The sequence below is a fragment of the Haemaphysalis longicornis genome, unplaced genomic scaffold, assembly GCF_048455015.1.
Source record: "Haemaphysalis longicornis isolate Haplotype H1 unplaced genomic scaffold, Haemaphysalis longicornis Haplotype H1 scaffold_4, whole genome shotgun sequence".
Taxonomy (NCBI): domain Eukaryota; kingdom Metazoa; phylum Arthropoda; class Arachnida; order Ixodida; family Ixodidae; genus Haemaphysalis; species Haemaphysalis longicornis.
The window spans coordinates 161,831,307-161,846,983 of record NW_027526361.1 but is presented as its reverse complement, the minus strand read 5'-3'; the positions used below and the strand labels follow the sequence as shown (position 1 = coordinate 161,846,983).

The 15,677-nt window shown below is 50.4% G+C and overlaps 1 protein-coding gene across 1 annotated transcript in view; it reads right to left on the bottom strand.

Moving 5' to 3' along the window:
- The window catches only part of LOC144180079 (uncharacterized), a 45,431-nt gene that overhangs the window by 19,500 nt on the left and 10,254 nt on the right, over positions 1-15,677 (bottom strand). Inside the window, 3 exon segments of the mRNA XM_077708487.1 lie at positions 3,992-4,072; positions 6,165-6,491; positions 6,576-7,219. Of these exon segments, the coding sequence (XP_077564613.1) occupies positions 3,992-4,072; positions 6,165-6,491; positions 6,576-7,219 (1,052 nt within the window).

Sequence of the window (15,677 nt, the reverse complement as noted above, 5' to 3'; positions counted from 1 at the left end):
GTACCGCGTGAGGTAGTCGGTCGCCACCATGATCCACCTGTTCCCCTTCGTGGAGGTAGGAAATGGGCCCAGGAGATCCATGCCTACTTGCTGCAAAGGGGCCATCGGTGGTTGTATTGGCTGAAGAAGCCCTGCTGGTTTCAAAGGCGGAACCTTCCTCCTCTGGCAGTCGCGGCAGCTCTTGACGTAGAGCTGAACTGTTCGCAATAGCTTCGGCCAATAGTATTTCTGGCGTATCCTCGCCAGTGTACGGCTGACACCCAGGTGCCCCGCCGACGTTTCGTCGTGGCATGCGTATAGAATTTCCTGGCGCATCGCTGTTGGTACAACGAGTAAAAACGCGTCCGAGCTATATCTGAAATTCCGCTTGTACAACACTCCGTGCCGGAGGCTAAAGGACGAGATGTTGCGGGCAAAGGCGTGCGGAATTTGGGCATTGAGACCTTTCAAATACTGGATGACAAGAAGCAATTCAGGGTCCTCTCGTTGTAGTTGGGCCATTTCAGCAGGAGTAACGACTCCGAGAAAGGGGAAGTCTTCGTCGCTGTCTGGGCTTGCCGACTCGACAGGTGCCCGTGACAAGCAATCAGCATCGCTATGCTTCCGCCCGAACCTGTAAACGACCGTCATGTCGTACTCTTGTAGGCGGAGACTCCATCTGGCGAGGCGTCCAGATGGGTCTTTTAGGTTTGCCAGCCAACACAAGGAATGGTAGTCACTGACAACATTAAACCGCCTGCCATAAAGGTACGGCCGGAACTTGTTGATGGCCCGGACGACGGCAAACACTCTTTTTCAGTGGGGGTGTAATTCATCTCTGCCTTTGATAGAGTGCGGCTGGCATAGGCTAGAACTCGCTCGGCTCCGTCCTGCCACTGAACGAGGAGTGCGCCAAGACCGACGTTACTGGCATCGGTGTGGATCTCCGTATGTGCGTGTTCGTCAAAATGAGCTAGTACTGGCGCTTTTTGTAGCCGGTCCCGCAGGTGATTAAAGGCGACTTCGTGCTCTTCTTGCCATGCGAAAGGTACGTCGTCTTTTGTCAGTCGCGTCAATGGTTCCGCCAGGTCAGAAAAATTCTCTACAAAGCAGCTGTAATAGGCGCAGAGGCCTAGGAAGCGCCTAACAGCTTTTTTAAAGGCTGGTCGGGGTAAGGCTGCTACGGCTGCCGTCTTCTCAGGGTCTGGTGCGACACCGTCTGAACTGATGACATGTCCTAGGAACCGCAGCTGTTTGTAGCCGAAGGTGCACTTTTCGGGTTTTGTAGTCAGACCAGCTGACTTTATAGCGTCGAGAACTAGTCGAAGTCGTTGTAGGTGGTCATCAAAGGTGGCAGAAAACACGACGACATCGTCCAGGTAAACCAGACACGTCTGCCACTTTAAACCGGACAAGACAGTGTCCATCATTCGCTGGAACGTCGCGGGTGCCGAGCAGAGACCAAACGGAAGTACTTTAAACTCATAAAGCCCATCGGGTGTGACAAACGCAGTCTTCTCTCGGTCTCGCTCGTCAACCTCAATCTGCCAGTACCCACTTTTGAGATCCAGAGAGAAGTACTTTGCATTACGCAGTCGGTCTAAGGCGTCGTCTATTCGTGGAAGAGGGTATACGTCTCGTTTTGTTGCACGATTTAGCTTCCTGTAATCGACTCAAAATCGTAAGGTTTTGTCTTTCGTTTGGACCAGCACAACAGGGGATGCCCACGGACTTGTCGACGGTTGAATCACGTCGTCTCGCAACATTTCCGTTACTTGGGTCAGGATGGCTTCTCTTTCCTTATAGGACACGCGGTAGGGATGCTGGTAGGCTGGCTTGGTCGTTTCGTCGACGATGATGCGATGTTTGGCCACAGGCGTTTGTCGAACTTTCGATGAAGTAGAGAAACATTCGCGGAAATCCTCGAGGAGGGCTGTCAGCTGCCGTTGCTGTTCTGCCGACAGGTCAGGGCTGATGTGGATTAACCCGACAAAGTCTTTCGGAGCCGATGCTTCATGCCTACCTTCTCCCACAGTGCAAACTTGTGCCGCTTGAATGAATTCATGCGAGCAGGCGATGGCGGTGCCTTTTGGGACGTGTTGAAGCTCGTTCCCGAAGTTTGTCAGCACCACATTCGCACAGCCGTTATGCAGGCGGATACGGCTCCTTGCGACACACATTTTTCGTTCTAAAAGCTAATTCATGTTGCCTTCCACTAGCCGTTCGCAACTTTCAGCCACGTCCCCCTTAACAAGGATCATTACGCTGCTTCGTGGCGGTACCACCACGCTGTCGTCCACTACGCGGAGGGCACAGAATTGCCCTGCTTCTGAATCGTTTCTGGCGATGGCTCGTTCGGTGGAGAATGTAACGGTCGATGTCTGTAGGTCGATGATGGCGCCGCTCGTTTGCAGGACGTTCATACCCAGTATGACGTCCCTCGAGCATTCCGGGAGTACGATGAAATCGCCCACGTAGGTGTACCCCCGTATAGTAACCCTAACCGTGCATTGGCCTGTAGGGGTAACCAAGTGACCGCCTGCCGTGCGAATGTGAGGCCCAGTCCACTGCGTCAGTACCTTCCTCAGCTCTCTTGCCAGATTGCTACTAATTACCGAGTAATCCGCACCTGTGTCCACCAGCGCAGTCACGTCGTAGTCGTCGATACTAACGGCAAGGTCACATGTGGCTCTTTTCCCATAACTTTCTAGATGCGTCGGTTCCGATGTACGTCGTCGTAAACACGATGAAGGATCTTCGCTGACGGTCTTTTCAGCGGCCCCACCTCAAGAGGTCGCTGGTTTCAGTTTTCCCGATTGGGGCTGGGCGAGCGCCGCCCAGGCGAGCTAGAGGAGAGACGAGGGCTCGGTGACCTGTAACGTCGGAACGATGCTGGCGTGGTTTCCGGGCGAGAGGGAGCGCGCTGCGCGAACAGATACTGTTGGATTTCGGCAGGTCTTTCACCGTTCCGAGGGCAGGGCGCGTTTGGGGGAAACCTCGAAGGCCAGCACGACGGTAGGGGCACGACCTGTACAGATGACCAGCCTCCCCGCAGTGGAAACACAGTGGTAGCCCGCCCGGCGCACGCCACACGTCCGTCTTGCGTACGGCGCTCCGTCCAGCAGGAGGGGCTGGGCAGTTTCCAGGCTGGTGACGAATAAAGACACCAGCAGACGACGGGGCGTACGCGTCGGTAGTAGCAACGGCGACGTTCGAAGCAGCGTACGTAGGGGCTTCTTGCAGAACCGTGGAGTATGTCATCGCGCTCTCCGAGATGCGTGAGGGCGGCGGCATGTCGAGGTTCACCGGTGGTTGAACCGCTTGCTTAACCTCCTCTTTCACGAGTTGGGTCAGAGAAGCGTACGTCGGTGAGGCCTGCGGCAGTTTTAGGAGGTGAAGCTCCTCCCTAATCACTGAGCGGATGAGCTCCCGCAACGTGTCACGACTGGTCCCCGAGGCCGAAGCAAACACGTCCACCGACGCGCAAGCAGGGTGGCGGTCGTACTGTCTGGCACGCTGTTCTAGCGTCCTTTCGATCGTCGTCGCTTCCGTAAGAAACTCAGTCACGGTACGTGGGGGATTGCGCACAAGCCCAGCGAAAAGCTCCTGTTTCACACCTCGCATAAGGTGACGAAGCTTTTTATCCTCAGCCATGCTCGGGTCTGCACGTCGGAAAAGACGGGACATCTCCTCGTAGTACATCGAAACGCTTTCATTGGGGCCCTAGTTTTTGGAGCGCAAAGCCGCTTCAGGCTTTTCTTTGCGGTCACCCTGGGCAAAGGTCTTCAGAAATCTGCGCCGGAATTCATCCCAGCTTGTAAAACCTGCTTCGTGGTTTTCGCACCACGTCCTCGCGCCGTCTTCCAGGGTGAAGTGCACGTCATGCAGCTTCCGCGCTTGATCCCATCCATAAAATCTCGCGACCCGCTCATACAGCTCAAGCCAATCCTCCGCGTCTTCGAAGGCGTCTCCATGAAAACTTGGAGCCTTTCGCGGCTGTTGGAACACGCACTGACATGGCGTAAGGTTGTCGCTTGCCATTGTTGGGGCCGTAGGGTGTGCCGCTGCGGCCCTGGATGTCGCCGCTGCTGCCCTGGATGTCGCGGGCAGAAGTCCATACTCAGGCGATGCACCTCGAATCCGACGACTGGTGCGTTGATGAACGGGCGTCAGCTCTGTTTCATGCGCCCGGTCTTTAGAGGCGGTGTCCTCACTGTGCATGCGAGATTCGCGGCTGGTACCCGGCTCCTCCACCAAAAATGTAGCGTAAACGTAGCAACTGGTCAACAGTAAGGGGTATAGTTTAATAAGAAAGAGACCAAAAACCCTAGAGCAGACTAATGGCGTCTCTGCTTGCTGAGGGAAGCCCGCGCGATTGTTGTTGTTGTTGATCCTGATAATTAATGGCGCGAGAGAGAAAAGTCCTCTTCCTCCTTTAGCCGGGGTGTTCCCGTGCACAACCAATCTCGCGCAAACGAGGGATTGACGGCACCGCCCTGCGCTTCTTGAGTGCCTCAGAGTTGCCTTCTAATGACTTGACTGTGGCAATATCAAGATATCGACGCACAGGACTTTTTAGGATGTGTTGGATTACGTTTATTACACGTTGCGTTCTGTGTCGCTGGGCTGGGTTAGATTTGGTTTGTTGAAGTTGGGCTGGATTTGCGTAGGTTGTGATGCGTTCGGTTAGGTTAGGTTGCGTTAGCTTCGGTGAGGTTATGTTAGGTTAGGTAATGTTGGGACGTGGTATTATGCACCGAATTTTAGGCCAGCCAGCTTTTATAGAAATTGCCGTGAGATTAGACGCAGCCTGTAAATTATTGATGGGCCAGATCTCTCGAAGAGTTATGAGAGAGAGAGAGAGAAAACATCTTTATTTGTCCTGCAAACGCGACGCGGCCTCACGTCGTGTCAGCCGGCCACTCGGCTTCCGTCACCTACTCATGCCTACCCCCGGGTGGGGGTGACACTTTCGGGCGTTGAAGCTCGAGGGCGTCCGACACTTGCTGGACGGCCATGTGTTGTATGACGTAGTCTTTGCACGCCGCCGCACTGACAAGGTACGGCGGGAACGTCTCTGCTGCACTGGCCTCGCTCGGGTGTCTTCTGCAGTCCCACAGGATGTGGGCCGCCGTGGCCCTGTCCTTCTTGCACATCACACACACATCACTGGGGTACACCTCCGGGCATATGTGTTTAGCTATTACTGGCGTCATCAGCGCACGTGTTTGCAGCTGCCTAAACACCACTGCTTCGCGTCGCGTCAGCTTAGGGTGGGGTGGGGGTAGCGTCCGGCGGTTAGTCCGGTACCACTCCAGGGTGTCCTTGTAGGTGGTGAGTGGCACCACCTCGTCGTCTTCCTCCGCCGCAAGTTGGGGGCTCGGGCTCGCGCCGCGGCTGGTGAACGCGCGTGCCGCCCGGTCCGCCTCCTCGTTGCGGTTCTCGCCCGTGCTCAACGGGCCGGCGTGCGCCGGGAACCACTTAATAGTCACCGATGATCTTCTGGGGTGTAGGGCCCCGCACACCCTCACAACACTGAGGGAGACACTATTCGTAGCGTAGTGCGAGATCGCCTGTCTAGCGTCACTGATGACTGTGGTGCACTCTGGGTTCGTAAGGGCTAATGCGATCGCCATCTCTTCGGCCTGGTCCGTGCTCTTGGCCCTGACGCTGCCGGCCGTGTACAGCGCCCCGGTGGTGGCTGCTACCACTGCCGCGGCGTACGTGTTGGGCCGGTCCGGGTACTTGGCTACGTCCACGTAGTATGCTCCGGTGTCCATCGCGTGTGTCGCCGTGAGTGCCTTGGCTCTGGCGAGCCGTCGTTCCTGATTGTGCTCAGGATGCATGTGCCGGGGGATGGGTCGCACGTGGAGGTTGCGGAGCACGTCCCGCGGGAGCGAGGCTCGCTCCGCGCCGTCCTGCGTTCCTTGTCCCTGGTGCCCGAGCCGCTGTAGGATCGCGCGTCCCGCTCTCGTTTGCCTTAGTCTCGTTAGCTGTGCCGTGCGCTGGGCCTCGGCTATCTCGTCAAGAGTGTTGTGAACTCCCAGCTCGAGGAGCTTGTCCGTGCTGGTGTGCGTGTATAGCCCGAGTGCCGCCTTATACGCCTTGCGGATGATGGCGTCGAGCTTTTTGCGCTCCGCCGCCTTCCAGTTGTGGAAAGCCGCTACATAGGCTACGTGACTGACTGCGAATGACTGGACGAGCCGGAGCAGACTTGCTTCCTTCATCCCCGCATGCCTGGTGGACACTCTCCGGATGAGTCTAGTGGCCGTTTCTATCTTCGTTTCCAGCTTCCTGATTGCGAGGCCGTTGTGCCTGAGCGCGTCTATGTGGAGGCCGAGGACCCTCAGGGTCTTAACGTGTGGGATGGCCGTGCCGTCCCGCGTTCTCAGGGTGATGTCCGGGGTTGTACCCTTGCACCTTCCGTTGGGTGGCAGAATTAGGAGCTCCGACTTTGCAGGCGAGCAGATCAGCCCGGTTCCCTGCAACTGGTTCTCGATAACGTCGATCGCCTGTTGCAGTGCGGCCTCAATGTGGCCGTCACTGCCTCCCGTCATCCACAGGGTGATGTCGTCGGCGTAGATCGTGTGCTTGACGTCCGGGAGGCCGGCGAGCCTGTTGGCCACCCCGATCATCACCATGTTGAACAGAATAGGCGATATCACCGATCCCTGCGGCGTCCCGACACTGCCCAGCGTCTTGGTAGGTAGCTGTATATCCCCGACGTTGATTGCCGTCGTGCGCTCGGTGAGGAAATCCCTGATGTAGGCAAACGTTCTCTGCCCCATGTCGAGGCGGGACACTTGCTCAAGGATAGCTGCATGCTTGACGCGATCAAATGCACTTTGTAAATCTAGGCCCAGGACCGCTCGGTTGTCTAGAGAGTGGGTCGCTTGGTCGATCACCTCCTGCTTAAGCAACAACATGGCATCCTGAGTGCTAAGCTTAGCCCGGAAGCCCAGGATCGTATCGGGGTAGAGTCCTTCTTCCTCGAGGTACGACTGCCATCGGTTGAGAAGCACATGCTCTAGCACCTTGCCCACGCACGACGTAAGCGATATCGGACGCAAGTTGTCGATGTGAGGGGGCTTACCCGGTTTGGGGATGAGCACCGTCCTCGCCTCCTTCCATCGCTTGGGTAGCTTGCCGTTGCGCCAGCACTCGTTGTAGTACAGTGTGAGAGCCGAGATGGCCGCGTCGTTCAGGTTGCGGAGCGCCTTGTTCGTCGTTCTGTCGGGGCCTGCCGCCGAGAGTTATGAGGACGTAGTCGTGGTTAAAGCGTGCACATACACACACGATGTATACACAAAACAAGATGGACCTCAGCGACGGCGCGATAAGGAATTGCCGATCAGAAGTAAACTGTATATAAGGCACATAGAATAATGGAGTTATGGCAGAAAAGAAAGTACAGTCATACTTTAGTCCGACGCGGTCATGGAACAGTCCCGAAGAGCAGAGGTGAGCTTTCGGCATCCGGTGGTTGATGGGCGGCGACACTGTGTTCAGGATGCTGGTCCACTGCGTACGCCGAGATGCTCGCCCCGCGATGGCTGTCCAACGGCAAGGAACGTGGCAGTGGCCGATGGCTAGCGGTGGGAGGAGAAGCTTCGGCCTCCCTCAAAACGAGGCCTCGCTGCCCGCGCTCTGTGCCACCGACGCACCGCCCACTCGTCGACAGACACCGACATCTCGCAGCAGCGCTGGCGACGGTCGTCGGGCCCTCACCACGACGGGTGGCCGTCCTCTCCTTACCGACCGGGTGGTGGCTCGCACGCGTCAGCGCCGGTGACGGTCCTCAGGCGTACACACCGCGAGGTGCTCTGTCTTAATACCGCCTTCTTTGAACTGCTTCCTCTTTTCCTTCGTCTTCAATGCGGCTTTCACTCGCGGAAGCATGACGACAATGGTTCAACGGATTCGCCACCACTCTGCACCGGCCCTTCAGTGCAGGAGCACCCTTTGCGCCGTGCGGACTAACTCACAGCTGTGGTGATGAGGCGCAGGGGCAACTTCCGTTGTCCTTCTTAAGTTGTCCCCTAGTACACGAGTATGCTTCATAGTCGCTAAATGGTGCTTGGGAGTACGAGGAACTAATTTTTTTTTCGAATGGGTTGGCAATATGGCGGTTCCTACGTGTGCCAAGAATCGCCCGCCTCAAATGCTCCGACCCGTTACTGAGTTTGCGAAGCGTCCTTTCGTGTTCCAAATTACTCTGGGCAGGGAAATGTGGACTGTTGAGTAATTATTACAACATAATTCACTCATTATATGCCTAAATAGCGTAGGCGTGAATTGTAGCCAGAGTTATTTGACGCCAATGGAGCCGAGTAGGCTGCACGGGCGCTTTCTACAGCAGTGTGACAATACCATAAATGTATTGTGAATTCCTAATATATATAAACTAACACATTTAAGCTACGGTAAACGAAAGCGCCTAGTTCTGAGGAACAATATTTTTTTGTCATTTCGTTTGAGGCTATTTCGCCATTGGTTGCCACTGGCATTACAGCAGCCGGTCAGCCGGAACACGGAAACCGCTAACGGTTTGCTACAACGTGTCCTACCGTTCTCAGCGCCAACGAGAAACGCCGGCCTCCGGTAACACGCTATGCTGTAACGTCAACACGGTAGCGGTATGCTGAAACTCGCTATTTTGCGGAAACCGTGGAGTGAACTGTCACCAGACTGCCTGTCGTAGTTCGCCCCATAAGATAAAGAAATGAAGAGACGGAAAAGATGCCAGCTCGATAAGGGAGCAAAGCCTCGTAAATTTGTAACTGTCACTAGTTGGAAGCCATAATGCTTTAGCATTCAAAGCACGAGAGCACACTACAGTGGTCCGAAAAACTTATACGCACGCGCGAAGGCACACGAACACTTGAAGATAGGCTTGACCAGCGAATCCCGCGAGGTTCTCCGCATAATGAAAATTTCAAAGCGGAATCATAATCACGGGTCTTGACAAACTTGAGCCTGAAAGACTGTTGCGCAAAGCATCTGTGGGTTCATGAAAGAGTGTATTTTAAACTAGTAGCTACCTTGGTTAAGGCGGACTTCTAGGCATGCTGGTATTCCATTGTACACTTGCAAAGCGAAATACTTAAATGAAGGATGAAGGAGGGCGACAGGGACAAGCGCTTGTCCGTGCCGTCATGCTTCGTTCTTCGTTGAAGTATTGCGCTTTGTACGTCTACAATGGAAGGTGCCTTAGTCTGGATTTATCTAATTTTACCGTCCCACAAAAAACTTATCAATTTAAACGTGCGTTACGTTGGTTATTGTGAAAAACTAAGTGTGAATTGCGGACAGGAAACTATTGTCAGAAATGACTTATATTCGAACCACAGACAAAATGAATTTTCATTTCTTTCACGCACCCAGGGGAAGTTTGCCCCACCGAAGCTGATACAGTTTGGATGGCCACGGCGTGGCACTCGTCGAGGAGGTGAGCATTTGCCGGACACTTACAGTCTCTGCTGTTCCCGCCGCCACTATTCACATCACGCGTAATTCTCATTCCTTAATAAATTAAGTCATATATCTAAATATCAAAGCACACGTCACCAAAGTTCTCGCCATTTGTAGCGTCATCACCACTGCTACCTGCCTTCTGGTAAACTACACGACAGTCCCGTCCCATGAGTCCAATGCAGTACGCAGACTGTGCTTCCTACCAGCCCTGAGAAGCTGAGTATAAAGCAGTTAAGTACTAAACTTGCTGAATTTGTCTGTGACGAATGCTGCCGGGTTGTCGGGCTGTTCAACAGCGTGTGCTTAGACCATCCTGGGCAATAATAGGATGCGATTTGTCGCGGAGACAGGCAAACTGCAACAGCCCGAGGTTAAAAAAGCGCAATGAAGAAGGACTAAATGGAAGCCGGAAAGCGTTAAGCGTTTCCTCCAGTCGGAATAGAATGACGAAATCCCTCATCGAGGAAGCTATCCGGTGACATGTCACAGGAGACAGAGCACGGTGTGTACTGCTCATCACCCTTGGAGCAGTACAGGGGCAGCCGGAAGGTCGGTTTAGGTGTGGACGCAATGGAAAAAGACGTGCATACACATTTGGCAGAGGTGGCGCACGTCTCCCGTGCCATCTGCCGTATCCCAAAAATTATTGCGTGACGCGTTCCGCACGAAGGAGCAATCCACGCAACGCGCCACGCGCGTACACAACGCGGGCGACATTGCCGCGAAAACGCCGTGAATTTCAAACAATAGAAAGGGCGACGGCACCATCTGGTGAGCAGTCCGCCTTTAGCGTAGATGTCACAATTAGTCCAGAAGCTACCAGCCGTAAAGAGCGCGCGGACCCAACGGGACAAGGGCGCCTATAGTAGAGGCTGGCGGCTTGCAGGATTATCCACGCAAAAACAGACGCTTCGAAGGGCCGTATAACCCCCTCACCGTAAAGGCCTGCGCACTCGCCACACCTCGGATATTACTAGACCTTCCCCACGACCCCGAAGTACGCCCAAATGGGCGGGCGCACACTTTACGCTGTATGTCCCACCGCTCTGGTGTTCAAAGGCTGCCTTGTCGGTGTGGGATCGAGCCACACGGAGAGGGTGCGATGAAATGGGGGAACGAATAATAAAACGTCCTCGGAGCTCGACCTGTTGGCACTCGCTACGTTTGCATCTGCAATGAGGCGTCACAAATGAACAAAAAAATTTCACGCGCTGCCCGGGAATTTTTTGGCATGTTTATGGTTTTTCTCTTACAACTTCCTCCCTTTGTTCCGGCCTATTTTGCTTATTCAACAGAGATATGAAAGAAATATTCTACGTGTCGCATTTTATCACCTGAAATAGCCTGTTACACTTTTTGCAGGTTCCAGGGAAGACTAATTTTGTTCCGTTCCACTCCTTTGAGCTCGGCAAGCTAGTGAACAAAACAAGAATACCATTCCCGCAATGAATAAAATAGACGCTTATCTACCAAGAACTTAAAGAGCTGAAGTAAATAAAGCATTACATAAATGCCCGCCAGTAACCAGCCACGAAGAGTAGGGTGTCCGAAGAAGCCTGGACAGAAAAATTCTGAAAGAAGCATTAAAGAAACCAACACTGCCTTTTTCTCCGATTTCTAATCTAACTTGGCTAAACGCGCTTTTCGGGTTAACCAATAGCAATTGCTTTGCGTTCAATTTCTTTGAAATGAATGGCATTGAGCAGCCCTGAAGAAAGCATACAGAAATATAAACGCGTGAATATTTCCATCAGGGTGTGGAACCGGAGCCTAACCAGTATTTTTGACGTAATTAATCCCAAAACAGAACCATTATTTTTAGTACGCATCTTCAGGAGGAGCTTCAGAATTTTCAGCAGAATTTAACTGAGAAAAAAAATTCATCTGGGCACTTGGAGCTACTTACCTGCTTTTAATCCCAATATTTAGAATTAAGCTGCTTACGTGCTTTTAATCCCAATGCGATACTTATGAACAATTGTGAACAGACTATGAGCAGATTGTTTTACTACTCCATCGTATTTTGGTGCCTCTCTTAACCCGCGCTTGTTTTTTGTATTGAGGTGCAAATCAATCACTTATTCCACATAACAAAATTTTAGTCATTGGTTGCATTTATCGTTCCCCTTCGTCTTCTTTCACTGAATTCCTACTTAACCGTGATTCTACTAACCTAAACGTAACCTAAACTTACCTAAAACCTCTAAACCAGCGATGACTTCAAAATAAGGACGTTCTGCAAGTAGGTGACTTCAACATTAACTTACTTGACACCGAACTTACTTGTATGCTGCATACACAGATTGTTTTAATAGATACGGACTTCAATTTGTGATGCATGCGCCCGCAAGATGCGTGCGCAATGGTACACGTACAGGAGAGCATGTGCTATCTAACGTATCACCCCAACCCTTTTCTGCCATTCATGAAACCGACATCACCAATCATTGTACTATTTTGCTTATTTTTTAAACGTGCATGCCAAAAAAAACGCAAATCGCATTTTACATCTGTTTTTGATGCAGTTCAATTCATAAAGAGAAGCTATCCGGTTGACTGATTGGTCTGCCATTATTTCAATGGATGATGCAGAGATAGCACTGCATGACTTTTCTTCTGCATTTTAAAAAGCCATATCATCAAGTACTACCACGCTTAAATGTAACATGAGATTTAGCTATCCGTACAATCTATGGATGACTAAATGGTTATTAGAAAGCATACGGAAAAAGGACAATATGTGCCAAAAAACCAAAAGACAGTCCTTTAATTTTAATTTTGGTAAGCGCTATAAGAAATACTGCTTTCTGCTAAACGACCTGCTAAAACAGGCTCAAAAATGCTATTATGCAAATGAATTTCAATAATTAACTTTAACAACCATAACCCCAACACTATGTCCACCAAAACCGTATTTACCATAACTACCCCAAAAAACAATGGAATCTTTTGAATACATTTCTTAATACAACTCTAGCTAATGCCTCTGTACCAAAAATAATATACCATGGAGTAAGCCTGACGGAAACACCTCACATTGCTGGTGCTGTTTCCGAATATTTTTTCATTTGTTTATAACAATACCCTTTAGCCCTTGAATGCGCAACTTGATTGATTGATTATAGGATATAACGCGCCGACGCAACGCAGGCGATAAGGCGCGCCGTAGTGGAGGGCTCCGAATTAATTTTGACCACCTGGGGATCTTTAACGTGCGCCGAAATTTCGCATACACGGGCGCTTTTGCTTTCCGCCTCCATTGCCTCCATCATAAAAGCGGCCGACGCGGCCGGTAATCGAACCCGGGGCGTCGTGCTTAGTAGGGCAACGCCATAGCCACTGAGCCACTGCGCCGGATGAATGCGCAACTTGGTTTGCCCCGTGCTTTCCAATCTTTCTTTTTAGTCCCGGTCATACCAGAAGAAGTGCTCGCTACGCATGGCACGCTGAAAAGTACGAGCCCCGGCCTAGATAAAATTTCAAATCGCCATGTAAAGCTAGTTGCTCATTTAATCATTCAAGCAAGCTAAATAATCGTTTCTTAAAGCAAGCTAAATTAATACCTGTTTTCGAAGGGGCGACCGGCTATTAATATCTCATTACCGCCCAATTTCTATTCTCTCTTGTCTTAGTAAACTAACTGAGCAGATATTTTTCAAGCGTCTCAACAGCTACCGTAATGAATTTATTATACTCATATACATGTCAATGCGGTTCCCGGCCTGGACGTTCAACCAACCTAGCATTTCTTTCCCTAACAGACTTCATTAAAAAATCAATTGACAATGGAAATTTTCTGGGCTCAGTTTTTCTAGATTTTAGCGTTTCATACGATTAATCATAACATCTTGTTTAAGAAATGAGAATCTTATGGCATAACCAGCCCGCCCCTAACAATACTAAAAATATATTTACTTAACCGTTACGTGGCTGGCACTTTTTCTGAAACAAGAACATTTAATCAAGGTGTACCTCAGGGCAACGTTTATAGAACAGGATCTATTGTAGGTCCTTTACTTTTCATATTGTATATCAACGATCTTCCGCATTCTCTTAATTTTTCTCACTGCGTCTTGTATGCGGACGATACAACCATTTCTTCATCTAATAAATCAATTGTTTGCCTCACCGCCAATTTGAATGCCGTATATAATAACGTTGTAAAATGGTGCCGCGTCAAGTATTTAGTTATTCACCCAGAAAAAAACTAAATTTGTGGTGTTTAGATCTCATCAGAAAACCATCGGTTCTTCTCGAATTAGATCTTGGGCCTCATTTAATCACACCTTGCGACCATGTAACATTTCTTGGCATTCACCTCGACCCGCACCGTATACTTATTTCTCCTTTTTTCCATCTAAAAAAAAACAAAACAGCTTTTTATATTCGAGCTTTAATCAAGGCTCGGCGCTTTTTCCCTGACCTAGCCCTGCTTTCTTTATATTTTGCTTTTGTTCACAGCAATTTTTATTATGGTATTGTTTCATGGGGTAACACTTACTCCTCTCACGTTTCATCTGTTGAACATATACAAAACCAGTATATACGTAATATAACATTTATTCCATGTCGTTCTTCCGTTTACGTCTTCTACATCAGAATATTATACTATCCACTAATGGGCTGTTTCCATAAAACTTAGGTATTCTTTTTTACACATTATTGCACTGTAAACTCTCTTATGATCTGTTTGATGGTACTGTTTTACGCAGTAAAAGCGCAAACAGGTTTTTAAGTAATAACAATTTGTTACTACCACCTATTCACCCTAAGTACGGTAAGAAAACTACGTGTTTTACAGCTGTTATATTTTGTAATAATTTGCGTACGGCTGTCAAATCATCCCCATCCCTTGCTTGCTTTAAAAAACCTTAGGGGATTTTTTTTGCTGTAATTAGGACCTTGTTTTCTGTTTTATTCTTGTGTTATACTCAAGGTTCCCATATGCCTTTGCTTCGTTAGTGTAATTTACGAACTGATTTTCCTACGTTTTATATTATATATCTACCAGTATTAGCACTACCTTTCTGAGTGTATGTGCATAAAATGCAAATTTTTTGTGTCTCCTATACTGCGGATTCGTTTGTTGGGCTGTTTCGACCACTTGCTGCTTCAACGCAAATCGTTTGAGGTATTCATAATCGAGGATTTCCTTTTAGTCAATTGACTCTGGAACCCTCGTCTGCATACTACTATGTTTTTATTCGTTTCATGCAATTAACTTTCTCTTTCACTTACTTCGACCGTCTTCTTGTCTTTTACACCATGTTTGCTCTCTGCGTTTGCGTTTCTTTCTTCTTTCGCGTGAATTCCGACAGCCAGTAGACTGGCACACACGTTCCTAAAATCGGGGTTTTGAACGGCTCGTGGGCACTTGCTCGGCTTATGTGTACTATTCAACAGCTTTTAAGTTCCTAATTTTTCGTTTCCTAAATTCGCCCCTCAAAGCTCCCGATTCCAGGCCAATCCCCCAAGTGGGTATTTTCCAAGAGAGGAGCAGCAACCACAACGAAAACAACTTTTAAGGCGGCAGCCTTGAGAGTCCGATTCTGAGAAGTAGAAAGTACGACGTATTTATTCCACATAGCCTGGTTGGAGTGGAGCCTTCCTAAAGGCAGCCGTGCGCAGTCCTGGATGCCGCCGTCTCTCCAGCAGCAGAAGCTGATAGAAAAGACGGGAGCTAGACTGTAGCGTCTCCCACTCCCGGGAGGAATACGAAGCGGGGGTGGGCAGGCGGAGGGTAGATCGCACATCAGGGTTCTCCGTGCATTCTACGGTAATATGCCTGCGGATTACTGACTGCTCGCAGAATCGACAGTGGGCTATGTGTAGGCTTGAGAAGATTAGGCGCGTCGGTTCTGGGCTTATTTGCACAAGTATGAGCGTGGTTTATTGGGTATTGGAAGTGTTGTGCGACTGAGTCTGTAATGGTCAGACACTCGTGGCAGGTAGTGAGTGGTGTGTAGGTTCAGGTAAGTCTGCGGTGGCCTGGTTGACGAAACCCTGGGTTGTCGTCGTACTTTCACGGCGAAGCCGTTTGCCTCTCGTCGGTGCGAAAAGTTCGTGCCGTAAACAGAAATCCTAGGCAGGACCCAGCAGTTCCCGTCCAAGACGCCTAGCGCATGCTTCAGGCTACTGAGGTGTGCAGCATCGACCTCAGTATTGCTGAAAAAACAAACACAAAACAAGCACCGAAACTACATGATGGATGATGCGTTATGGTA